At 40.3% G+C, this 26,178-nt stretch overlaps 1 protein-coding gene across 1 annotated transcript; it reads right to left on the bottom strand.

The window, feature by feature from the left end:
* Window positions 1-21,994: 21,994 nt before the first annotated feature.
* LOC149015870 (uncharacterized) lies at window positions 21,995-25,541 on the bottom strand. Its single transcript, XM_089156621.1, has 6 exons — window positions 25,374-25,541; window positions 24,268-24,366; window positions 24,055-24,165; window positions 23,649-23,952; window positions 22,693-22,832; window positions 21,995-22,577 (listed from the first exon to the last, which is right to left on the bottom strand). Exons 1-6 carry the CDS (start codon window positions 25,539-25,541, stop codon window positions 22,020-22,022), a joined length of 1,380 nt encoding a protein of 459 aa, XP_089012747.1. The 3' UTR covers window positions 21,995-22,019.
* Window positions 25,542-26,178: the final 637 nt, after the last annotated feature.

The following is a 26,178-nucleotide window of genomic DNA, read 5'->3' on the forward strand; positions in this document are numbered from 1 at the left end:
ATTGGTCGATCGGGCCGTCGACCAATCCACTCGACCAGTGAGTGCTGTCTTTGGCAATTAGGTTTTTCTTGCTCTATTTAAGTCCAATCTCGAGTCCACTTCGTATTTGCTGCCTCCAAACCCTCTGGAACGAACCAAAGATCTCTGCAAGTCATCTCTCTTGCATCCTTGGTGTTTTCTTGACGGATCTTCGTCAAAACTCTTCTTTTTGCATCAAAAGGTATGTCTACTCTCTCTTCTTCTCCTCCATCTTTGTTTTTCTTTCCTTTTTGAGTTGAGACAGTAGAAGAGATGCTGCATTCTCTGTTGCAAACATCTCTGAACATGTTCTCATGATCATCCTAAGGATTTGAGGCTAGAACAATGATCTTAACCATGATCATTGCAAGCTTTTGAAGGAATCATGATCAAACCATGATCTAATCTCTATTAAACTTCTAATCTGAATTCTAATCTCTTTGGATCTTCTATGTTGATCATGTTAGTAGTTAATTACTGTGTTTTCTTTCCATGATCCATAATCCATAGATTTCTAGTTGTTCTCTTCTACCATACTATGTGTTCTTCATGATGCATGATAGTTACATATATGGTAGGTTTTATTTCCTTATTTAGATTTATACTTCTAAGCCTTATTCCATGAAGATCTATGTATGTTTTCATGATACCATTACCGAAAGCAATGATCCATCCTCCTATTGTTCTTGTCTTTGTTTTCTATTTCAAATTCATCAAGATCCATGGTTGATTTAATTATGGTAACTTTTTGTTTCCTAATTTGGATCTTGATACCTTGATTTGATTAGTGTTTTGAGGTCCCCTAATTGTTAGAATACTACTGATGTAGTCTACCCCTTGATTAGTACCCTTTTGAACCACCAAATTCGGATTTCATATCTTAAAACTCGATTTTATAGGCTCTCGTCTGCATTGGTCGACTGATTGGTCGACTGGACCACTCGACCAATCCACTCGACCAATGAGTACGGCAACTCAGATTTGGTCCGTTTGGATGTTTTGATATCTTTTCTGTTAAGGATCTTTCCTAATATGTTGTATATACTTGTTTAGGACCTTCTTCTCAAGTTTGCCAAGATCTTACTTGATTTCTTAGGATTCCTTTGCGAGTTATAAAAGGTAAGGATGGTTATTTCCTTAATTACATAGATAGCATGAATCTAGTTTCTATATTTGAATATCATAGATATGATTCCTAAATTAGATTCTTACAATGATATTCTACTGTTGCATAACTTTGATTACAGTAGCATTACTTATTCATATTAAATTGATTCATGTATGATTTACTTACCAATGTTATACAAGTGATTGTAATTACTGATTTCTTTCCATATATGAAGTTACCATATATGTGATGATATGAATTGATGCATGTGTATGCTTAAGTATGGTTTGGAAAGGAAAGGTGTCCTTTCGACACTTCTGTCCTTGGACTACTACGGGAATATTATGGGATGTTTCCGGAGATGCCCTCTGCACACCTTCCTAAACTGTTGGATGACATATCTAGGATTTGTCTAGTAGTGTTTGGCTAGGATGTCCTGTTATGTCAGACCCTAATCGGAGGGGTATTGAGACCGAACGACCCGTGGTAGCAATGGGGATTCATGGGCGCTCAAGACCGGTAACCAACCCGTGAGAGGACAGGAATCACATTGTGGGGGCCATTTATTGGTTGGGTTGCATATGATTAGACTTGGGCTCACGGGCGCTTAAGACCGGTAACCAACCCGTGAGAGGACGTGAGAGCTTCCCGTTTACCATATGTGGATGATCAATAGGGTTGGTGAGTCCGTAGTCCGAGTTGGTCGGTGCCATAGGATACGCCGACTCTAGTGTGAAGGATACCGGAAAGGATCGTCGGGACGAGGAATGGAAGTATCCGGATCTCGACTTGATGTAACTAAGTAGAAGACTTGCATTTGGCTAGGTTTTACCCCGACATGCGCAAGACTTATACCAAATGGTTGTGAGAGAGTGTGTTGACTTAACCCCCGCCAAGGTTTGTCCCGAGGGATGAAGGACCCATTACCAATCGGCTGCTCAAGACCGGTGAAATGATCCGTGAGAGAATCCAAGATATCTTAAATGGTTGAGGATGTGAGTGGACTTTCCTAAAGAAGTACGGTGCTATGACTTAAAGCATGTCTGCCAATAGAGACCAGCATACATAGAGTTAGATTCATTCATTCATTGCTTGTCTCATATCATATTGCATTTATGTTTGTTCCGGAATCCCGCCATTTATGTTATTATGGATTTTTAATCGCCTTACCGAGTTTCTTTGAAACTCATTCCTTTATTGTACAATGTTGTTAGACTATCCTGCAGTCCCGAGTACTATGACGGTCCCTATGAAGAAGCGCAAGGCGAAGAGGCATATCTCCAGGAAGGTGATTGCGGTTACCACAATTACTCGAAGATTCCGCGAGTGGTTATGCTCCGTACGATGCTTAGTCCGACCATTGAGTGGAAGCGTCCTTGTGCTATTTATGAGATTTACACTTACAAGAATGTTGTCTATAAAGTGGAGAACAATTTAGTTACCCAATGTACTTGTTACTGGGATTAGGTTTTGTCTAGTTTATTCTTTTAGAGCTACTTTTCCGCTGGTTGTAAAGTGGGATTTTTGCCTCGCTTTACTTATCTGTTTGATACTCTGATTATATTTATTATTCTGATCCATTTATGATTCATCCTTTCTTTATTGGATCTATGATTTATCTTCCGCACTCATGTTATGATTGTTCATGATTATGTTATTGTTTATGTGGGAGGTTGATCACTCGATACCTGATCTTCGGGCTGTGGATCACACTCTCGGGTATGCCAGATAGGGTACCGGCTGGGAGGGCGTGACAGTACCAAATGACCTCCTGTGCACAATCCGAAGGTATTCCCCGAAACTAGACTTCTTGATTGAATTGTGGAAGAAAACCTCACTCAATTTGACCTTGTATAGCCTTTCAAATCCCTACTTGAAGTTGCTGTTCTAAACCTAAGTTTTCTGCTGAAAATATTTTGGTCGATCCTTTTGGTCGATACCATCAACCAAAATATCCCAGCCTGCCAAGTTAATGATTCCATGGAATATTCCTTTTCTATTTAATGTGACCTCGAGCCTTGAGCCTTTTGCAATAATTTTTCTCACTTGGGAACGTGGGGAGAGCTTCCCAAAGCAGCTCCTTGGTTAGTGGGAAGGGTATCTCATCAAAGACACTTAGTTTATCATTGATTCTTGTCTTCATCTTCCACACTAAGGTATGACTCCTCATTCCACTCTCTATCCTACCATTTTCTACTCTTTGCTATTGTCATCTTGCTGATGAGACATTTGGAATGGTGCTGCAACCTTTCAACCACCACTCCAAGTGCCTACTCATGCTCAATCCATGATTCCCTTAGCCATTCGTTGATGCTATGCTTATATCTCATGCCTAGCATATGTATTCCATGATTTACCTATTAACATCATACCATTTGATATCAAACTGAGCTATAGAGTGTATTATATTCATGTTTAACATTGCCATATGATTCCAATCGAATTTCTATTAGTTCCTCTAACTATTGCATGCTATTCCTCATCAATGCAATCAATTCCAACTCATGCCATGAGGTTTATCACTTGAACTTGATAGCTCGTTGGGGCTTTTTAATTAGACCATTGGATTGGGTTAATTCCTTGATTTATAGTGTCCTACTACTGTTGTTAAGTATGCCTCCAAGTTTGAGATTGATCCGAACACCGGAAGACTCATTTCGGACCAAAATCCACTATTCTGCCCCGAGGACAATTTTGGTCGATCCTTTTGGTCGATACCATTGACCAAGACCATCGACCAAAGTTGTTGTTGACAAGCAACCTTGGTCGCTTTTGACTCAAATGACATCCGATCTTCCCGACTTCTTTTCTAACTTATTATTGATGTTTGTTTAGGGCCTTAACAATTCTATTGGACTATTCTTGGTATTCTCAATTCATCATCAACTCATCCAAGGTAAGGATGGTTATATCTATAAACATATAAGTCATTAAATATTGAACTGTGCTTTATTTAAAGAATGAATTCCCTAAATGTCCTTTCAATCATTATGAGACTGTTACATATGTGTTAGAACAGTAGCTGATTAAATCTTTATACTTTTGTTGTGTTACTTTATCATTTTGACTTGCTTATGATTATAATGATTCGTTTCAATATCATGATTTGATTACTATTGTGAATATGCATTGGATGCATGAGAAATGATGAGATTTGATGTGTGATTGCTTACGTATGACTTGGGAATTGGGGGTGTCCTCATCGACACTTCTGTCCTTGGGCATCGAAGGGAACAGTATGGGATGTTCTCCGATGGTGCCTATCGACACTCTCCCGAGTTATTAGATGACATACATAGGATTGTCTAGTTGTGTGGCTAGGTTCATCCCTGTCGTGTCAGACCCGAATCGGAAGGGCATTGAGACCGAACAACCCGTGGTAGTGTATGGTTGGATGGGCGCTCTAGGCCGGTAGCCAATCCGGTAGGGGACATAAACCATGCTACGGATACCTGAAAGGGGCCATTTATTGGTAGAGTTGCATATGGATAGACTTGGGCTCACGGGCGCTCAAGACTGCCAACCAATCCGTGAGAGGACGTGAGAGCTTCCCGTTTACTATATGTGGATGACCAATAGGGTTGATGAGTCCGAAATCCGGGATTTTGCTAACTCTAGTGTGAAGGACCGGAAAGGATCGCCGGGGGCGAGGAATGGACGTATCTGAATCTGACTTGACCGACTGAGTAGATGACATGCATTGGGCTAGGCTTTACTGTGACATGCGCCAAGATTTGACCAAATGGTGATGTGAGAGAGTGGTGACTGATCCCCTTACCACGGCTTTTTGATGACTTTACCGATCTTCCCGGGCATTCCCAAGATATGGAAATGGGAGAGTGACTGACGACCCAGAGAAGTACGGTGCTATGACTTAAAGCATGTCTACCCTAGAGACTAGCATTCATAGAGTTAGACTCATATCTGCATCATATGTTCCATATCACATTACATTATTATACGTTCTGAATGTGTATGATTTCTAATTATGGAATAACTTCCTTGCTGAGTTCTTCGAACTCATTCCTTTTTGTGCAAATGTTTTAGATTACATTCCAGGTACCGAAGATTATGATGGCACCTCCTATGAGGCGGACTATGATTCCACATACTACCCTCCGAGTAGTGGCGTCGGTGAGGATCCGTATATTGGAGCCGAGGAAGATTACTATCCGCACCAGGGTTAGCCCCACAGTTGTGCGGGAGCGGCAGCGTTGGGTTTACTTCATCCGTACTGTTGAGGAGACTACCATTAGTATAGAAGAAACCCTAGCATAGTGCCCCATTCTCCTGGTGTATTTGTGGAACCTTGGATATTGTAATTAACTTGTCTTTGAATTATTCTGGTGACATTCGGATATGTAACTAACTTGATTTACTTCTTTTCCGCTGCTCTGAGAGGGTGGCTACCACACCTTCTCACCCTTTATGATTTTGATCACACTTTATTATTATCTATATTCCGCACTCTGATTTAGTTAATCTTATCTTATTCATGATACTTAGTATTAGTTGTTTTTACCATTGATTATTATTGTTCATGATTGTGTTACCGTGTATGTGGGAGGCATGGACCTCAGATCATTGATCCTTGGACTGTGGATCACATCCCGGGTATTCCAAATGGGGTACTGGCTGGGTGGATGTGACAGGGAGTGTTTGATTCGAGACTTAGGTCAAGATTACTCGAAATACGGATTGAAATTGAGTAATCAGAAGCCTGAGTTTCAGATTGAAACTCACTGTTTTTGGGGCGGTCACTAGTGGCGGTCGCTCAACCTAAGCGACCGGCTCAAGCGACCGGCCGGTAAACAGAGACCAAATGGTTTTTGGTTCTAATTCAAATTGATTCATGTGACTTATATATTCTAATAACCCTGTGTTTAGGTGTTTACTGTTTGAAAGAAAAGTCTTCTAATAGTTACTGGATTCCATTTTACGGACATTTCAATTATATGCAAGTAAGGACAATCTATCTTATCTATCTACATATACTTGAACATGTTAATCTGATAGTTGTTACTCTTAATTTCTATTGTTATATGTTGCTGTAGTTGTATTTAATTATGATATATTACTGCTGTTTGCCTTGATTTCATAATTACCTGGTGAATTGTGAAAGTTATATGATTATGGTAATTGGTATATGGTTATGATAGTTGAGGTGTTCCTTTTGGGATATCTTGGTTGGTGATATCAGAAGGCTGTGGAATGGGACGCATGCCTGCTGATACCTTCAGCACTATCATGATTAATTGATGACATTATTAGGATGAGTCTAGATTGCATGGCTAGGTACCCCACATGCTACTACCCTTTCGGTAGGGGGATTGAAACCGAGTGACCCGTGATGACAGTGATGTGACTTGGTGGTCCACTGTTAGTCATATAAATGGTAGGGTTGCATATGTTAGGGTTGGGCTCATGGATGTCCAAGGACCGGTCCGGGTGTCGTGAGGAATCATGAGAGCATCTGCCCCAATGATATGTGGATGACCATAGGGTTAAGGAGTGGAGTCCAACAGAGGTAGCCAGTCTGTGAGGATTCTTACTCCTAGGTTGCGAAGGATACTGAACCAAGTTGGTTGGTGCCATAGGGGATGTATCTGGACTTCATGTAGATATGTAACCATTACGACCTTGCATTGGATTAGAAACCCCGACATGCACTAGTACTCATTAACAATGGTCGTGGTGAGAGAGTGTTGACTTAACCCCTAACCATGGTTTGTGAGCCAGGTGTGGACTTTCCCTTTTTCCTTGGATACCTACAGAGGTAACAAGTCCTTGCCGGATCAGAGTGATGAGACTTACCCAGAGGAGGGCTGGTGTTTATCTTAAAGCATGTCAACTGTTAGAGACTTGCATAGTTAGAAATTATCGCATCATTCATATTTTGCATTCATTCATATTACTTTTGGATCATGGCATTATTGGATGATGGATGAGATTTATGATTATTTCTTACTAAGTTCTTTAGAACTCATTCCTTTATTCTTTGTATGTTTATAGCCTGCACAGAAGAATGATTTATATCTGAAGATGGGCTGGTTTCCTATGAAGGAACCATCCCGTATGAAGAAGATGTGGCACCGCCAGTGGGAGATGGAAATAGCATGTGCGAGAGTTCTTGCGGGTGCATGGAGTGCGCTTATAGCACCGGTTGATGGTTAGAGGCAAAAGGTGGTCAGGTAGTTCGCACAGAGACTGGAGAAGAATTGGAGGACCCCTCACCTTATTAAACTTGAGTCTAAGTTCATTGACTTAGCAAAGCAAACTGGAAAGAACTGATATAAATACTTTTGAATTATTCCGTTGCCCTCATTTTTTGTTTTATTCTTTATTCTTTATTTCTTTCCTTTGATATTGGAGTATTTTGGACTCCTGTAATTCATTTAATTCAGTTATTGAATATTCTTTGCTCTTGATTATCTTTATTTGTCTTAAATATTTTTGATAGACTAAAACCTTGGATCTTGTGACGGATCGCACCCACGGGTTGTCGGGCGGGTAACCGAGACCGACGAGTGGGGTGTGACAAAGTGGTATCAGAGCCTTGGTTTTACAAAGTCAATAATATTTAATACAAGTGTTAGATGGGCAATCTGAGTCATAGATCCAGAAGCGACTCAAAAGAATTAGAGTGAATAATAGAACATCTTCGTTAAAAACAAACTGAGAAAGTAAGTGAATTATCTTTTGAATAACTTACAATAAGTCAAGTGAAATACATTCTCACATTATAATTATCAAGAAAGTGCATAAAAGACAATAACACAAGTGAAATAAACATAACTGTATTTCATTAATAAGATAAAGCTTTACATAACTTGGAGCGTACTCTACGCTTTACAAAATGTTAGGAAATGAACATGTGCTGAATAAAAACTACAATAAACATATCTAAACCCTGAAGTTAGTATTGAATCAAAGTGAATCAAAACCTAAACCTATCTATTGCTGTGGTGGGGGTGGTGGAGCTAGTCTCATATGGCGTAGTATGTCAAGGCACTCTGCTATCTGGCCCCTCATCTCTACCTGCCCCTGCTCGAACTGGTCCATCCGAGTGAACAGACCTCTAGCCCAAGGTGGTGCGACCTCCGAAGTATCCTAAGTCCCGGATGTAACTCTTGTCTCGAACTAGGAAGGTGGTGGCAAGTCTGCATGATCCTCATCATCAGCCTCTACATCCATGTCCTCTCGGCTCGGCTGGCATCTCTGGTGAGTTTGGTCCGCCGAGTAAGTGCATCTGAGCGACCAACCTGTGGCCTATAGTGCAGCCATGCCCAACTGGGACAGCCTCCTCTCCCTCGAAGTCGACCCCGAAGTGCTCGAAGATCCGTGTCAGAAGTCGCCCGTATCCAAGGTTTGCTCCCCTCGGATGTGTCACTCGATAGATCATGGCATTTTGGATTATGTAAGCCAAGTCTATCTGGTAGTGGGTGTACACTGAGAAGGTCATCATAGCCTACATGAGTGAAATCTCACTCTGATGACCTGCCTTAGGCAGCAAGTTCCGTGCTATGATCCTGAAGATGATCCTGCATGAGGGATACAGCTCGGTCACTGACTCTACCCCGTTGCACTCCTGTGGGCAAATGCTCGAGAAGACGAGAGCTCTCTCCTCCCAGTGAATGACATCGTCTAACTCAGCCCCCGGCTCGAACCATCTCCTGTCGCCGTGGATGTATGGCACGTTTAGGATGTGAGCCAGCTCCTTTGTGGTGAAGCGTATGTCTGTAGTCTTCACCCGGCTCTCTATCACTAGCCTAGTGTCGTGCTCTCCATCCATCTCTTTGTGGAAGGTCAGGTTGCTGTAGAATAACCTGACTAGCTTGGGATAGGCATCCTCGTTCAAAAACAAGGTACTTCTCCAGCCCACAGCCGCAAATCTACTCTTGATCTGGAACTGTGCTACCTCTGAAGTCACTACGGGTCGACCATGCTCGATCGTACGATGACTAAAGTGGCCAAAGTACAGCTCCTGTGCCTCCAGTGATCTAAAGTAGTTTGGATGGACTGGGTCATGTGCGTCACCTCTACCTCGACCACGACCTCGGCCACGAATGGGTACTCTCCTACCTCCGCGGGCAGCCATCTAGTGAGAAAATCTGTTTTTAGGCGAAAAAGATGCAAAATGAGAAGCCATGAGATGTCTAATAATTACCTATTTGTGTAAAAATGCATAGTGAACAGTAGATCTATGCCTAGACATGTTATGTGAAGTAGAAGAAACATTTTTGCACAAAAGAAAACCTAAAAATAGTTGCACATTGTAGTTCTATCATGCAAACCATAGAAATGAAGGGTTTTATGAGAAGATTACCTGTGTAGTGTGTATGCGTCGCGTGGGAAGTAGACCCGAAGCCAACGGAGTCTCCAAAATACTTTCCTAACCCTTTGCACGAAATCCCCAGAGCCCAAAATGTGTTTTGACAAGTGTAGAAGTGAAATGAGACCCAAAAACCGTATTTGAAATGTTGGTGTCACGCTTATTTTGGGGCGGTCGCTACTAGCGGTCGATTGATTTGAGCGACCGGTCCAGTTACTGTTGCACAGATTTTTTGATTTTGGCTCTGTTTTGTTGATTTTTGGAATTTGTGCTTGTTGCTACTTCTGTTTGTGAATGTTGGCTATGATGGGGAGTTATTTTGACTTGTGAAATCTTTTCCGGACTTGATCATTGAGTGTTACTAATCTCTGGAATTCTTTCGCAGAATGGTTCAATTAAGGAATCATGCTGTTAATGGTCAAGATGGAGAAGAAGGTGGTGAGAATCAGAACCGTGTTGAGATACCTAAAGTAAACACTGGAACTGAGCCTCGCCGAGTTGAAATTCCATCCACTGGTGGAAATCCTCCGCTGGCACCGCAAGTAGTCTCTATTCAGGATGTGATGAACATTCTGGGAAATATGATGCATCAGCAGCAGAATCAGTTTACTACTATAATGCAAGGATTTGCGACTATTCAGCAAGAATGCCCAGGCAGCTCTTAATCCTAATGGAGCTGGTACTTCTGCAGCTGGTACTTTTGTGGACGGTTTTGCCCCTGGTCCACATGCAAGGTTGATGGAGCATTTCTTGAAGCTTTAGATCCCTGCTTTTACTAATATTTCGTCGGATACATTGTTCCCTAACAAGTGGATCCGAGAGATGGAGAAAGTTTTTCGCAACCTCCGTTGCAATGAAGCTCAGAAGATTCTTTGTGCGAATCAGTAGACGGCAAAGCATGAAGCTGATGCGTGGTGGAATGCTACCAGACCTATTTTGGAAGCTTCGCACCCGGTTCTTACTTGGGAAATTTTCAAGGATGCTTTTTGCAAGAATTACTTTCCTGAGTCTGTGAGAGATGCTAAGGAAGCTGAGTTCATGGCACTCACGCAAGGACCTAGTACTGTTCTGGAATACTAGAAGAAGTTTGAAGAATTGTTCTACTTTTCCCCTGATGCTTTCAAAGGTGACTGTGAGAAGGCAAAGAAGTTCTTCAAAGGTTTGAGGCCGTCACTGAAGACTTACCTGGCAATTCATCCGATTGTGGATTATGCTGAGATGGTACAGAATGCGAAGAAGGTAGAAGATAATGAGAGAGAGAATTATCTGCTCCAGCGTTCTGTTTCGAACAGGAATCATTTGGGTGATCGTAACCGGAGATTCTCTAGGCCTGCTCCTTATACTGCCCCTTCATTTTAGCCTAGAGGAGCTAGTTCCAGTTTCAGCTCTGCTTCGAGCTATGGTTCTAGTGGTGCACCGGTGCGTCCTGTTGCAGGTAGTCAGGGTACTGGACCGATCTATGCTAACCCTCGTCCAGTGGTTAATAACCAGAGACCTGCATATCCTTCTTCAGCAGCTCCTGTGAGTGGTAGGGATTTGATATGCATTAACTGTGGGAAGCAGGGTCATTATTCTCGTAACTACATTCAGAAGCCGAATTCTCAGGTGTCAGCTTTGAAGCCTGTTTCGAGTGTTCCCACTGGTAAATGTTCAGTGTTGTTGGTTCAGAATCTGAGACAGATCACAATGTTGTGACAGGTATTATTTCAGTATCATCTACCTCTGCTTTCGTATTATTTGATACTGGTGCATCGCATTCATTCATAGCATCTTCATTTGTGAGTCGTATTCCTGTTACACTTGCGAAGTTGGAAAGAGGACTAGTAATTAGTACTCCTACCAGATCTGTTGTTAGATTAGATGAAGTGGTTGAATCTTGTCCCGTTGTTATTGCTGGTAGAATCCTTGAAGCCCGTTTGATCAAGTTGGACATGTCTGATTTTGATGTGATATTTGGAATGGATTGGTTATCTAAGTATGGCACGATTATCCTTTGTTCGGAAAGGAAGGTATTGTTTCATCCTATGGATGATAGTCCGTTTGAGTATCAAAGTAGTCAAGAGAAGTTGAGCAAGAAGATAGTGGCTGCGACTGTGAAAGTCAGGCAGTGGACTAAGAATGTTGAACTTCTTTCCTCTTCTGTGGATGTCTCGGAAGGTGTGAAACAGTTGTCTGATATCGAAGTTGTCAGGGACTTTCCTGATGTTTTCCCTGATGATTTGTCTGGTTTGCCTCCAGAGAGGGAGTTAGATTTTTCAATTGATCTAATTCCTGGAGCAGCTCCTGTGTCGAAAGCTCTGTATCGGATGGCTCCAACTGAGTTGAAGGAACTTAAGACTCAGTTAAATGATTTGTCAAGCAAAGGGTTTATCCAACCCAATGTTTCGCCTTGGGGAGCCCTGGTGTTGTTTGTGAAGAAGGACTGTAGTATGCGAATGTGCATAGACTATCGGGAATTGAACAAGTTGACGATTAAAAATAAATATCCTCTTCCTAGGATCGACGACTTGTTTGATCAGTTGAAAGGTGCCTCTGTGTTCTCGAAGATCGATCTGAGATCTGGGTATCATCGATTAAGAGTGAAGTCCAATGATGTCTCAGGACTGCATTTAGGACTAGATATGGACATTATGAATTCCGAGTTATGCCATTTGGTCTTACTAATGCTCCGGCAGCGTTCATGGATCTGATGAACCAAGTATTGCAGGATGTCTTAGATAAATTTATCATTGTATTTATTGATGACATTCTGATTTATTCAAAGAGCGAAGAAGATTATGTTGGGCATTTGAGTTTTGCTTTGCAGCGTTTGAGAGAGAAGAAGTTGTTTGCCAAGTTCAGCAAATGTGACTTTTGGTTACCTAAAGCTATGTTCTTAGGTCACATTGTTTCTGCTAACGGAATTAAAGTTGATCCTGCAAAGGTTCAAGCTGTGGCTGATTGGGACAGACCTAAGTCAGTCACTGAGATTCAAAGTTTTCTTGGTATGGCGGGTTATTATAGGCGCTTCATTGAGAATTTCTCCGGAATCTCAAGCACCTATGACAAAGCTTACTGAGAAAAGGAGTCAAGTTTGAGTGGAAGGAAGCCTGTGAAGAGAGTTTCCAAGAACTCAAGAAAAGGTTAACTAACCCTCCTGTGTTGACGATACCAGATGACTCTGGAGGTTTGACAGTATATACCGATGCCTCTAAAGTTGGTTTGGGTTGCGTTTTGATGCAAGCATGGGAAGGTGGTAGCTTATGCTTCTAGGCAGTTGAAGAACTACGAGCATAATTATCCTACTCATGACTTGGAACTGGTGGTTTTTGCTCAAGATTTGGCGTCACTATCTTTATGGTGAAAGATAACGATTTTCTCGACCACAAGAGTCTCAAGTATTTCTTTACTCAGAAGGAGTTGAATATGAGACAGAGAAGATGGCTAGAACTGGTGAAGGACTATGATTGTGATATTCAGTATCATCCAGGAAAAGCTAATGTGGTTGCCGATGCCTTAAGTAGAAAAAGTAATCGAGGAAGTGTGGTTCTGACGTGTCTCAGTAAGCCCTTATTGTTCTCCATTATAAGTTTTGGACTTGAGATTTTGTCAGAAAGTTCTGGTGCTATTTTGGCAGCTGTATCAGTTCGACCGAGTTTGAGGGACCAAATTGTTGCTCTACAGTCGACTGATCCGGAATTGAAGAAGAAGATTGACTTGATCACTTCAAAGACTAAACAAGTGGAAGATTTCTCCCTAGCCTTTGATGGTGCTCTCGTTTTTAGAGGAAGAGTTTGTGTTCCTGCTGTGGAAGACCTCAGAAGCGAAATCTTGACTGATGCTCATCAGTCCATCTTTACTATTCATCCCGGAAGCGTGAAGATGTACCATGATATGAAAGGGTATTTTTGGAGGTCTGGCATGAAGAATGATGTGGATGATTTCATTGCTAAGTGTGGGACTTGTCAACGTGTGAAAGTTGTCCGGCAGCCTTCGTCTGGCCTTCTGCAACCTCTTCCAGTACCTAGTTGGAAGTGGGAAGACATTGCTATGGATTTTGTCACTAGTCTGCCCCGGTCTGGAAAAGGGAATGACTTGGTGTGGGTGGTAGTGGACCGATTAACCAAATCGGCACACTTCATTTCAATGAAGATCACCTATTCTGTGGATAAGTTGGCCTGACTCTATGTTGATAATGTGGTGAGACTGCATGGTGTTCCGGTTAGCATTGTGTCAGATAGAGACCCGAGGTTTATGTCGCATTTCTGGAATAGTCTGCAGAAAGCTCTGGGTACTCAGCTGAATTTGAGTACTGCTCATCATCCTCAAACCGATGGTCAATCGGAAAGGACCATACAGATTTTGGAAGATATGCTTAGAGTGTGTGTCATAGATATGAGTGGTAACTCGGATGACCACCTAGCCTTGGTGGAGTTTGCTTATAATAACAGTTATCAGTCTACTATTGAAATGGCCCCATTTAAAGCCCTGTATGGAAAGACTTGTAGAACTCCTCTATATTGGGATGAAGTTGGGGAAAGGCGTGTTCTTGGCCCTGATCTAATCGAAACCACCGGCACCATGGTGGATATGATTAGAGAAAGGATCAAAACTGCTCAGTCTCGACTGAAGTCTTATGCGGATAAAAGAAGGTCTGATCTTGAGTTTCAAGTTGGTGAGCGTGCGTTTTTGAAAGTTTCACTGATGAAAGGAGTCATGCGTTTCAATGTTAAGGGAAAGCTCAGCCCTAGGTATATTGGTCCCTTTGACATTATTGAAAAGGATGGACCAGTAGCTTATCGGTTGGCTCTACCACCGTCTCTTGCTGGTGTGCATGATGTGTTCCATGTATCTATGCTAAGGCAAAGCTTGACAAGTGCAGAGCAGTTGCTCCAGCATGGACCGGAAGGTTTGAGTGCAGATTTGACGTATGATGAAGAACCGGCAGAGATTTTGGATCGGAAGGACAAGCAGTTGAGGAATCGGACTATACCTTTGGTGAAGATCAGATGGAAGAATCACTCTTTTGAGGAAGCATCTTGGGAGAAAGAAGATGAGATGCAGTCCAAGTATCCTCACCTTTTTGGACCTTCAGGTACGTTGTAATTTCGGGGACGAAATTTCTTTTAAGGAGGGAGGAATGTAACACCCCCCATATTTCTAACCCGAGATCCGTATTTCAGGTCCGAGAACCCGAAGGTCTAGTCGGGTGAACTTGTGAAGTGTCCGAATTGAAGCCCATGATCCATACCTAGGACCCATGGATCTGGATCCTTTATCTGAAGAGCCTGCCTTGGTTGGATTTTGGAATTCTGAAAGTCAGGTGTTGTTCAGAGATGTCCGGAATGAAGGTAAGATATCCCCCATCTCTTATTTTAGGGCTAGGTTGGCCTTGGGTATCAACCCCCTAGTAAAAGCACCCTTGTATGGCAAATTACATGGGGGCGGTTACTAGTGGCGGTCGCTCAACCTAAGCGACCGCCCAGTCTGTTTTCGGGGATTTTGCCCTATTTTGCCCCCTAACTTCTATAAAAGGCAACCTCCGTCTAATTAACGAATACTTTATTTGTGGTTGCTTATTTGGGAGGTTAGACGGCTGCGGGGAAGATCCGGAAGAGTCTCTGGAGTACTGACAATGACATGGAAGATCAGTTCTTTCCTTCTCTGACTCTCTGGCGTGAGGTATTGAATTAAACCTTCGTTCTTTACTCTCTTTGTCCGTTAAATTAGTATTACCCTTTTTCCCTCGTCTTTGTGATTACCCCCTTGGATATTTTAACTCTCTTTTTAATCTACTTGAGATTGAATAACCGTAAACGAAACCCAGTTTCCGTGAGAAGGTTAATCCAGTCAAGGGGAGGGTTATGGGTAATCAATTGATGGTAATGGTTAGTTTTCCCTCACCCTTTTGGCTTAGGGAGTGTTTGATTCGAGACTTAGGTCAAGATTACTTGAAATACGGATTGAAATTGAGTAATCAGAAGCCTGAGTTTCGGATTGAAACTCACTGTTTTTGGGGTGGTCACTAGTGGCGGTCGCTCAACCTAAGCGACCAGCCCAAGCGACCGGCCGGTAAACAGAGACCAAATGGTTTTTTGTTCTAATTCAAATTGATTCATGTGACTTATATATTCTAATAACCCTGTGTTTAGGTGTTTACTATTTGAAAGAAAAGTCTTCTAATCGTTACTGGATTCCATTTTACGGACATTTCAATTATATGCAAGTAAGGACAATCTATCTTATCTATCTACATATACTTGAACATGTTAATCTGATAGTTGTTACTCTTAATTTCTATTGTTATATGCTGCTGTAGTTGTATTTAATTATGATATACTACTGCTGTTTGCCTTGATTTCATAATTACCTGGTGAATTGTGAAGGTTATACGATTATGGTAATTGGTATATGGTTATGATAGTTGAGGTGTTCCTTTTGGGATATCTTGGCTGGTGATTTCAGAATGTTGTGGAATGGGACGCATGCCTGCTGATACCTTCAGCACTATCATGATTAATTGATGACATTATTAGGATGAGTCTAGATTGCATGGCTAGGTACCCCACATGCTACTACCCTTTCGGTAGGGGGATTGAAACCAAGTGACCCGTGATGACAGTGATGTGACTTGGTGGTCCACTGTTAGTCATATAAATGGTAGGGTTGCATATATTAGGGTTGGGCTCATGGATGTCCAAGGACCGGTCCGGGTGTTATGAGGAATCATGAGAGCATCCGCCCCAATGATATGTGGATGACCATAGGGTTAAGGAGTTGAGTCCAACAGAGGTAGCCAGTCCGTGAGGATTCTTACTCCTAGGTTGCGAAGGATACTGAACCAAGTTGGTTGGTGCCATAGGGGATGTATCTGGACTTCATGTAGACATGTAACCATTATGACCTTGCATTGGATTAGAAACCCCGACATGCGCCAGTACTCATTAACAATGGTCGTGGTGAGAGAGTGTTGACTTAACCCCTAACCATGGTTTGTGAGCCAGGTGTGGACTTTCCCTTTTTCCTTGGATACCTACAGAGGTAACAAGTCCTTGCCGGATCAGAGTGATGAGACTTACCCAGAGGAGGGCTGGTGTTTATCTTAAAGCATGTCAACTGTTAGATACTTGCATAGTTAGAAATCATAGCATCATTCATATTTTGCATTCATTCATATTACTTTTGTATCATGGCATTATTGGATGATGGATGAGATTTATGATTGTTTCTTACTAAGTTCTTTAGAACTCATTCCTTTATTCTTTGTATGTTTATAGCCTGCACTGAAGCAGGATTTATATCTGAAGATGGGCTGGTTTCCTATAAAGGAACCATCCCGTATGAAGAAAATGTGGCACCGCCAGTGGGAGATGGAAATAGCATGTGCGGGAGTTCCTGCGGGTGCATGGAGTGCACTTATCGCACCAGTTGATGGTCAAAGGAGAAAGGTGGTCAGGCAGTTCGCACAGAGATTGGAGAAGAATTGGAGGACCCCTCACCTTATTAAACTTGAGTCTAAGTTCATTGACTTTTTTAAGAAACTGATATAAATACTTTTGAATTATTCCGTTGCCCTCATTTTTTGTTTTATTCTTTATCCTTTATTTCTTTCCTTTGATATTGGAGTATTTTGGACTCCTGTAATTCATTTAATTCAGTTATTGAATATTCTTTGCTCTTGATTATCTTTATTTGTTTTAAATATTGTTGATAGACTAAAACCTTGGATCTTGTGACGGATCGCACCCACGGGTTGTCAAGCGGGTAACCGAGACCGACGGGTGGGGTGTGACAAGTAGACACCGTCTTGCTCGCCGTTGGGATTGAGAGTTAGATGGAGATCCAAAGATGCATGTGCATAAGCCCAAGGTGAAGAAGACGAAGATCGAAGAAGAAGAAGAAGAAGAAGAAGAAGAAGAACCGATGGAAGATTTGATTTGACTCTTAGACTTCTTTGTTTCTTTACTTTCCGTATGTTATTCAATTGTATTATCTTAGTCGATCCACCTTCCGTATTGGTTTGTAGAGTTAGTTTCCGATATACTCTATAGTTATCTCTTTGATTGGTATCTTTTATTCTGCATTATGATATTCTTTTGTGATCCTTCTAAGATCCTTACTTGATTGTTTCTTAATTTACTTTAATACAATGATTTGTTCTTGCTCTTGATTATATTATTGTGCTATGTGAGATATGATCGCCCTAAACTTGATCTTCGGGGCTGTGGATCACACCTCCGGGTATTTCAGATAAGGTACCGGCTGGAGGGAAGTGACAAGTACCCATACCAATGGTGAAGTGAGAGAGTGGTGACCTAAACCCCAGCCATGGAAAGTCCAAGAAGGATGCCAGGACCCAATTACCGTAGAGAACCCAAAAGACATGCTTAAGATCCATGAGGGAGAATGACTAAGACTACCCAGAGGAGTATGGTGTTCTATCTTAATGCGTGTCTGCCACTAGAGACCAGCATATATAGAGTTAAAAGCATACTTGCATTACTGTCTCGTATCATATTGCATCATGTTTGTTCTGAACTATTTGTAATTGTTATTTGTGATTGAACTACTTGTTGAGTTCTTTTGAACTCACCTTTGGGGACATTGTTGTTAGATCTTGTTACAGGTACCGATGACTTCAAGACCCAGGACTACGAGGCTAAGACGGGTGACTCGTATTTCATGCAAGGTTCTAGCTATTATGAATATAATAGTGAAGATTTCCAGTGTGGCAATGGTGCATACCAGGATTAGTCCCATTCTAAAGCTAGAGCTCTCGTATTTGGATACGGAAATCTTCGAGTTTAGACATACTTTATTTGAGTTCGAGGAGAATTACGATTAGACTTAGATTAATTCTTAGACTTCTTCATTTCTTTAGTTCATTTGGTTGCAGCACATCAGATTGATCTACCTTTCCACTTTGTTTATAGAGTTTATTTCTGCGATATTCTATACTTTGATTCCTTTATTGGTATCATTTATTCTGCACTCTGATATTCGTTTGAACTATCTTAAGATCCTTCTTTGATTGTTTCCTTAATAATAGTTATGCAATGATTCATTTTTGCTTTTAAGTATATTATTGTGCTATGTGGATATGTGATTGCCCTGAACAAATCTTTGGGACTGTCGATCACACATCCTTGCATTCCAAATAGAATACTGGCTGGGGGAATGTGACAATGAAGATGTGTTATCAGGTGCTCCTTTTTCCCATTGAGGTCAAACCTAAAAACCTGTACTCAAGAGATAGTTGTCCATACATTGATTATAAGGGATGTATGGATCATTAAGAAGAGAGGAGCCATGGAGGTCCCCTCCAGATTGCCAAGATCCCATAAGTGAATAGAACGTTTGATCTACTTTGGATCTCACCTGAATTGCCCCGTCCATCCTCCTGAGGAGAAGCTTAGTTTCAAACTCCGATTTGAACAAGAGGAGTACAACATGCTAATGTACCTTGGATGATCCACATCTCCTTGATAGGCGCTGATGAGCACATTAAACTATTCATGTGGCTGAGAGCCCTCACAGCCCAAGCACAACAATGCAATTATCAGGGATGTGCTCTACCACTAAGCTAATAGCCCGTCGTGCAGGCCTCCCACTAGGACCCGCTATGCCAAAAGTGAGAGAAACCCCATTCCTCTTTTTCCTTTTGCACCCTCATGTCGCCATATGGGAGGGACATGGGGATGTAAAAAGGGGGATTCTATCAACTTGTTCTAACCTAGGATAATAAGTTCATGAGCTTGGTCTTACTTCACTTCACCGTCAAGCAATGAAAGAAAACTTTCATCTCCAAGCTTAGTTCAAATGTAGCTCGCTTCTTTTTGGGTGTGACGCAATGTCAAACCAAAATACCCAAAAAGCATTAGCTCTCCTTGAAAATGAGGTGATCCAGTCGCACCTTCCAGTATGGCTACCTTTTTACGACTTCACACTAGTCACTAGCCCTACCTTCAACATCCCCCTCCTTGGGGTTAAGGTAATGAATTTGGGCATGGCCAACTCCCATAGTGTGATGGACGGTGTGTACAGGGCCTGGGAACAAATTCACCACCATATGGTTGCCCGGCGACTACCAATGATTCTAGCTTCATGTAGGCAAGTTGCAGTCTGCAATCCAAACTAAGGACGGGTTTTTGCAGTTAGCTTGCCCTCGTGGGATCGTGACCCTTTGCCTGTTGTTTGCAAAATAAAAATAATAGCAAGCGCATGGTATCGTGTAGTTAACAGGTCAATCTCAAGGTGATATGCCACTTAGAATTTAATCTCTTGATGGTAATACGAGAGTATAATGATTCAAATTTGTTAGCAAATTAATTAAACTAAACAAGTGGTCATAATTTATACATCTAATGCGATCGAATTGAGACTAAAGATAACACAAATATAACCAACGCATAAATAAAATGCAGGAAAAAATGCGAACAATAAATAAATGGGAAGTGATCTGAGTATCAGCTCTAGATCAAGGGAAGGAGAGTATAATTAGGATGACTTTGACCATGGACCTTTTGCCGTAACTTACAGTCTATAGATCAGGGGAACAGATATTAGAGAGAAAAAAATGCAGAAATTAAATAACAAAGCAATAAAAGGAAAAGGGAAACCTTAACCAAAGTGACGCACGACTGTAGGCATCTTTGATCAAGGACCGAGGGGGAAAAAAGAACAATAAATAAATGCTGAAAAATAAATTGCAGAAAGTAAATAACAAAGCAATAAAAGAAAAAAAGGAAACCTTAACCAAAGAGAAACACGACTGTAGACATCTTTGATCAAGGACCCAAGGGGAAGGGAGAACACTAAATAAATGCTGAAAAATAAATCCTAAATTAAGAATATGGAGGGGTAGATAGAAGTGGGAATGGGGGGGGGGGGAGAAGATTATTGGCGAAGGTTACTTACTTGCATCTTTGAATCTTGAATAATAATAAAAACTTGAACGAACGATTCGAATCTCAACCAACCCTAACAACCAGATCTCGAATGATCTAAATCTGCAATTGCTAGACCCAAAGAAAAACGAATCCTCAAACTTGAAACTTGAACTTGAACTTGAAATTGAAATTGAAGTTGCATTACACAGAAAAATTAAACCTAAACATTCAATCTAAATATTAGAATCTCACAAAAGCAATCAAAGAAAACTAGAGAAAACCTAAATAAACTCAAGAGAAAAGAAAGTGTGCTCCTCCTAAGCTCCAAAAAACGTCCTCCCTTGCTGGAGTATGCTCTTCTTTTATAGATTTTACATGGGATATGATTCTTGACAAAGTTTGAATCAAACTCAGAGTTCATATCTGACTCAACCAATGAGGGTTTTGGCGTACTAATCGGATTGACTTAGAGAAATCAAATGCACAATTCCACGATTGGATTTGAGGATCAAGAAGTCATGAAGCTCTCCCCCAAAAATCAGCTCGATCGAACACCAGATTACCATTCAATGAAGGGCTTGATTAAAACTGGATAGAGACACTCAAAAACGGGATTTTTCCCTCTTTCTTCTTTGAATATGACTATTTTTCCTCTTTTTTCCTTCTTTAATCAAGTCCCAAATTGGAAATAAAATATTGAAGTATGCAAGGACTCTTTTTCTCCATGTTCTTCTTTATTTCTAAAATATTTTAGAATTAGCACATAACCACATCTCTAGCCCATCATGCTCCTGATCAAGCCCATTTTTGCACTTGAGAATTTGAACGGACCCCTTCACGTGTAAAATTGCATTTTTTTGTATATAAAATTCCAAATGTTTGCTTAAATCTTGAAAAGTCCTAAAATCTACAAAAACAACATTAACTCAAGATAGCTCTACTCTAAGTGTGTAAAATGCATACTTTATGCCCTAAGATTTCACACATAAATGTACTCATCACCTAGCCCATCCATTGTAGCACGTGCGTTGCCCAGGGCATGAGGGGCATGAGGACTTGACATCATCCTCACCTTCCTATGGCTTATCACCAGTTGAAAATACTTCATTCATCTCATGGATGCAAGTTTGCTTAGAGCAACCAAAGAATGTAATTGTTAGTATTTGTCTGTCGTCTCTCTCATCTTCTTCTTCTCTCGATTGCATCTCCTTCTTACAATTAATTTCAGCTTAACTAAGCAGTAGGCCAGTCCTTTGTTTGTTGTGAAAGTATTGTTTCTCTCTTCTTCTTTTTTTTTTTTTTTTTTTTTCTTCTTCTTCTTCTTCCTCCCTCCCTCCCTCCCTCCCTCTTCTATGATCCTGCCCTTTCTTGGGAGATGTTTCTTTTGACTGTTTAATATCCTTTGGATTCATCCAAAAAAAAGTGACTCTCATAGTTAGCATGACTTGAAGGAGACTTTAAACTAGATATGCTCAATGACTTGCAAGAAGGTATGGAAGACTTCTTCTTCTTCTTCTTCTTCCTTTTTTTTTTTTTTTTTTCCACCTCCTCTTCAAATCAAGTGAAATTGTATTGCTTGGTGACAATGAACAATGATTATTTCATGGTGATACTAAACCAATAGATTTCCTGGCTAGTTTCCAATGCTATTGAGTAAAACAGATTATCACAATAATAAACTGAATCTCTAGAGTCAATATTCAACTGAAAAATCTAATTGAGATAATGATTTAAGACCTGCTTCAAGATCTTCAAGGATGAAAGTTTGTAAATCATCCTCATCAGAAGAATCAAAATCAAGCCTATAGTCTAAATTTTCTTTGGCATTGATTAGAATCAAATCCACCAAACCTCCATTCATCTTCTGCCGCTGCTGCACTGTTGTTGTCATTTCTATCAATTTTGCAACAACTTCTAAGGTACATTCTGGGTGTAATTTAAATCCAAACAGCCAGCTAGACATTTCTTGATTGTTCATCTTGAGAAGCAGGATCTGAGCTAGTTCTTCACAATTGAAGTCATGGAAAGAGAAGTATTTCGTGACCCTTCTGTATAATCCTTCATTTGATGAGACTAAACCCTTCATTTGTTTTGTATAACCAGCAAATATAATAATAATCTTTCCACTATCCATCACAGACATGATCTCTTCTAACGCTTCCAATCCGAAGTCTCTAGTACGTTGGCAAGGCGTCGGTATAAGCCTATAAGCTTCATCTATGAAAAGAATTCCTCCTTCTGCTTCTGTAATCTGATAATGATGCATTATCATCTTAGTTCACTGCTGTGAAGAAGTTCACAAATAGTATTGCAGGGTTTTTTTTTTTCCTTTCACCAAAAAAAAAAAAAAAGCATCTCTCACTTACCACTTTTTTTGTCTTTGGTCCAGTTTGTCCAATGTACTCCGCAACCAAATCCGTTCTTTGTACTTCCTTTACCTTGTCTGTAGGTAAAATTCCCACCATATGGAAAAGTTTTCCAAGTATCCGAGCTACCTTTGTTTTACCTGATAAACAAACGAAACAATAAATATGTTGTATTAGCAATTTATGAAAAGAATGATTGAAATTACTTGATTAGCCTGAGATAGGTTTTGTATCTTTTCTAGTTTGTAAACAGAAGGTGGTTTCAGATTTCAATGGTGGCTTCTATATTTCTTGAAAGTCTCTGTATGTAACTAAGAAAAGGGGAAAGAAAAGCAACATGAACCAAACAAAGATGCGGATGTTCAGTAAAAATAGGTTTTTTTGCTTCTGAGTAATCCCAGATGCTACACAGTATAGTTAACATAGTAACTACAATCACTTTTTCCCTTTTTTTTTAATTGAAAAATAAAGAAATACTTAAAACCTATTCGAAAAGATTTACACAACACAATCTATGATGCAGATACACATAAAATCGAAGTCCTGAAGTCTGCAGATATTTCAGTTATGCTCCAGGTATGTAGAAAGGATTTAACCAGGTATAAAATCAAATTATAGTTGTTAAGAGATAAGATAGGACACAAACCCTCTCCAGCAGCAGCACTGAGTTTGACTTCAAATATGTATTCGTTATTTTATGTGGATAAGAGAGTCTGGGTGAATGCAAACACGGTGCTGCTGTTGGATAGGATTTGAGTCCTATCTTATCCCTAGCAACAGCTAAGCATCTCATTCTTTCTTTTTTCTTATTGGTAGAAGCTAAGTATCCCATTCATGTCTTATGATATTTGTGATTGTAGAAACACTAAACAATGTCAAGCTCTAATTTTGCATAGATGAGTCTATAGGTATGTGAAGTGAACTTAGAAGCAAAATAGTACAATTCCTATAATTACCAGTTCCAGGATTGCCAAGAAATGCCATATGAGGCGCCTTGGGTGTAGAAACTTGCATACCAAGAGCCTTACGCTTCTTATCCAAAACCATTCCCTTCATCCATTTCCTTAGTTGAACTTTTAGCTCTTGCAATCCCACAATTTTTGACAGTTCTTGTTCAAGTTCATCCATCTTAGCTTTTATATCGCTACATAATTCATTGGCTTTTCGTTTCCTTTGCTTTCCCAGATGGTTATGGAGGATCTCACTCAAATTCTTTCTTTCTGGAACTTGTGAAAGATGCTTCAATGGAGTTCTTCCATCCTAAAACCATGTTCAGTAACTCAACAGTAGATACTAGTATAATTTTAATTCAACTAATCTGTTAAAATTGTAAATGTGGAATGGTATGCCAAGGGCACATACATTATCTTCGGCATTACAATCAGCATTGCAGTCGAGCAATGTCCTCACGATTGAGCAATAACCGGTTTTTTGAGAGTACAACACAGCAAGGTGCAAGGGAGTCACCCCTTTCTGCATGAATGTTGCACATCAAAGAGTTACAGAATGCATACGTAAAACTCTTCTCCACTGGTTTTGCTAAAACTGAACAATGAGAAAGAGCAGGAAACAAACATTGTCTTTAGCTGCCACTGAAGCACCATGAGAAAGAAGAAATCTTGCCACTTCATTGCTACCATGCTTTGCAGCTATGTGCAAGGGAGTTTCCCCATCCTGCAAAAATGACCCCAAGATGAAACATGAGATCTATCTTCTAGAAGTAATGATTGGCTTATCCAGTTAAGATTAGTATAATCCTTTTTCCATTTTTTCTTCTATAAACTGCTTCAATTTCTTGTTGAGTTACTCCGAAGACTCCCACTAGACTAGTTTTAACATTTTTTAGTTTAAATTAGAAGTTGAATATTTTGAGTAAGTTAATTGGAATATCATATGAAACAGTCATGTTTTTGTGGTTCAGTATTTTTATTTTTTCCCTTCAGTTCCTTTCAGAAGCATAGAGGTATATCCACTAAACCATAATCTATGACTGAAATATTTCTTCTCTGTAAGAATTCCAGATTGAGACCTAATCAGAAAGTTGGAAATTCTGCTAACACAAATCTGAAATAACCGATGCTAAAATAATTCATTGTCTTCAGCTCCCATAAATTTGGCAATTTTTATTTTAGTACTCTTACAAGTTTCTTTATTAGGCCTAATATCTTTCACAAACGATCTAATCCTATAAAAATGGCATGTTTCAAGTTATAATATTTAGAAAAATTAGTTCACCTGAAGACTGAGCACAAAACCCTAATCCCACATTGTCATTTTCCGATTCTATTCCTTCAATTTCTCTTTTGGAATGATTGATGAACCCATGTCAAGGCTTTTAAGTTGATACCCAATGCTTCAAAAACCTCTGCATCGTATGCAACTGACATATCCAAACCAAAGAAAAAAAGGTTGGGAGAAAGGAAAAAAAATTAGTTTAATCCAAGATAAATCTCTTGGATTTATAGACACAGATAAATCTCAGACTTCAGCCATGAACTTGAGGTGGGTAAGAGCCCAAGTTAAACAGAACGTGAAGATAAAAGATCAATCAATAAGAAGGAAGACCAAAAACTAGAAATCTCAGATGTAATACGGACGGGAAACTAACCCATATTTGCAAATCCTAATAAATTTCACATTAAAGACACTAGATAGACACGGAGAGAAAGAGAGAGAGTTACCTTATTTCTTTCGTGGAGAGACTCAGGATTTTCTTCAAGCTTCATTTTAAGGCCTACGAGATTTCTAGGCCTGAGACCAAGTATGTGCGTGGGTGCCGGTGATTGATCAGTGGGTTCTGGCAACTCATCTTTGGATTTTGGGGTCTCCTTCGTTTTTCTTCTAGGCATTTTTCCCTTCTTTGTTCACTCTTGTTTTCAGTTCAGGAGTAATTAGATAATCCAAACTCAATCTGTTTAAAGACCTAATGGAGTAAGAATTGGCTTAGCAACCGCGCATAAAAACTTTTCTTCCTTTTTCTTTTTTCTTTTTTGTTAATAAGAGCGTATAACGATTTCAATCTTAACACGTATCTCATATCTCTCCTGCAGATACCTAAACAAGATCGATTTTCGATTTTCGTCTTTAGGATCCGTATAAGCCGCTATTTACTGATTTGAATGCTCAATCCAATGATAAAAAGGGATTTTTCGTAATTACTATTTATTTTCATTCTTACCTTGGTTGCTTTCCAGTTTCTATATCCCTTTGTCACCCATAAAGTGTTCATATGGGGTGACCCATGGGTAACTCAGTGTACTAGACTCGGAATGGGATATTTTTCTATTTTCAGTGGCATTGTTGTATTTTTGTTTTTCATTTTAGGGTTTATTGGCACACTATAAAATCATGTTTCGTGCATCTTTTGAAGACAGCCGATATTGGTGCTTTTTTTAATATTGGAAATGTTAATATTGGAAATGAAATGCCGCCGGATGGGTGCGAACCCAAGACCTCCCCATGGGAGTCTGGGCTTTCAACCGCTCA

This window comes from Hakea prostrata, chromosome 5, assembly GCF_041222555.1.
Source record: "Hakea prostrata isolate BN-2017 chromosome 5, UWA_Hpros_2, whole genome shotgun sequence".
Lineage (NCBI taxonomy): Eukaryota > Viridiplantae > Streptophyta > Magnoliopsida > Proteales > Proteaceae > Hakea > Hakea prostrata.

Excerpts from the sequence above, each read along its gene's own strand:
- LOC149015870 (XM_089156621.1), bottom strand. The coding sequence starts at position 25,541 with ATGCCTAGAAGAAAAACGAAGGAGACCCCAAAATCCAAAGATGAGTTG. Across the intron at positions 24,367-25,373 it reads CTCTCCACGAAAGAAATAAG|GATGGGGAAACTCCCTTGCA; the intron begins GTAACTCTCTCT and ends TCATTTTTGCAG. Across the intron at positions 23,953-24,054 it reads ATTGTAATGCCGAAGATAAT|GATGGAAGAACTCCATTGAA; the intron begins GTATGTGCCCTT and ends ACATGGTTTTAG.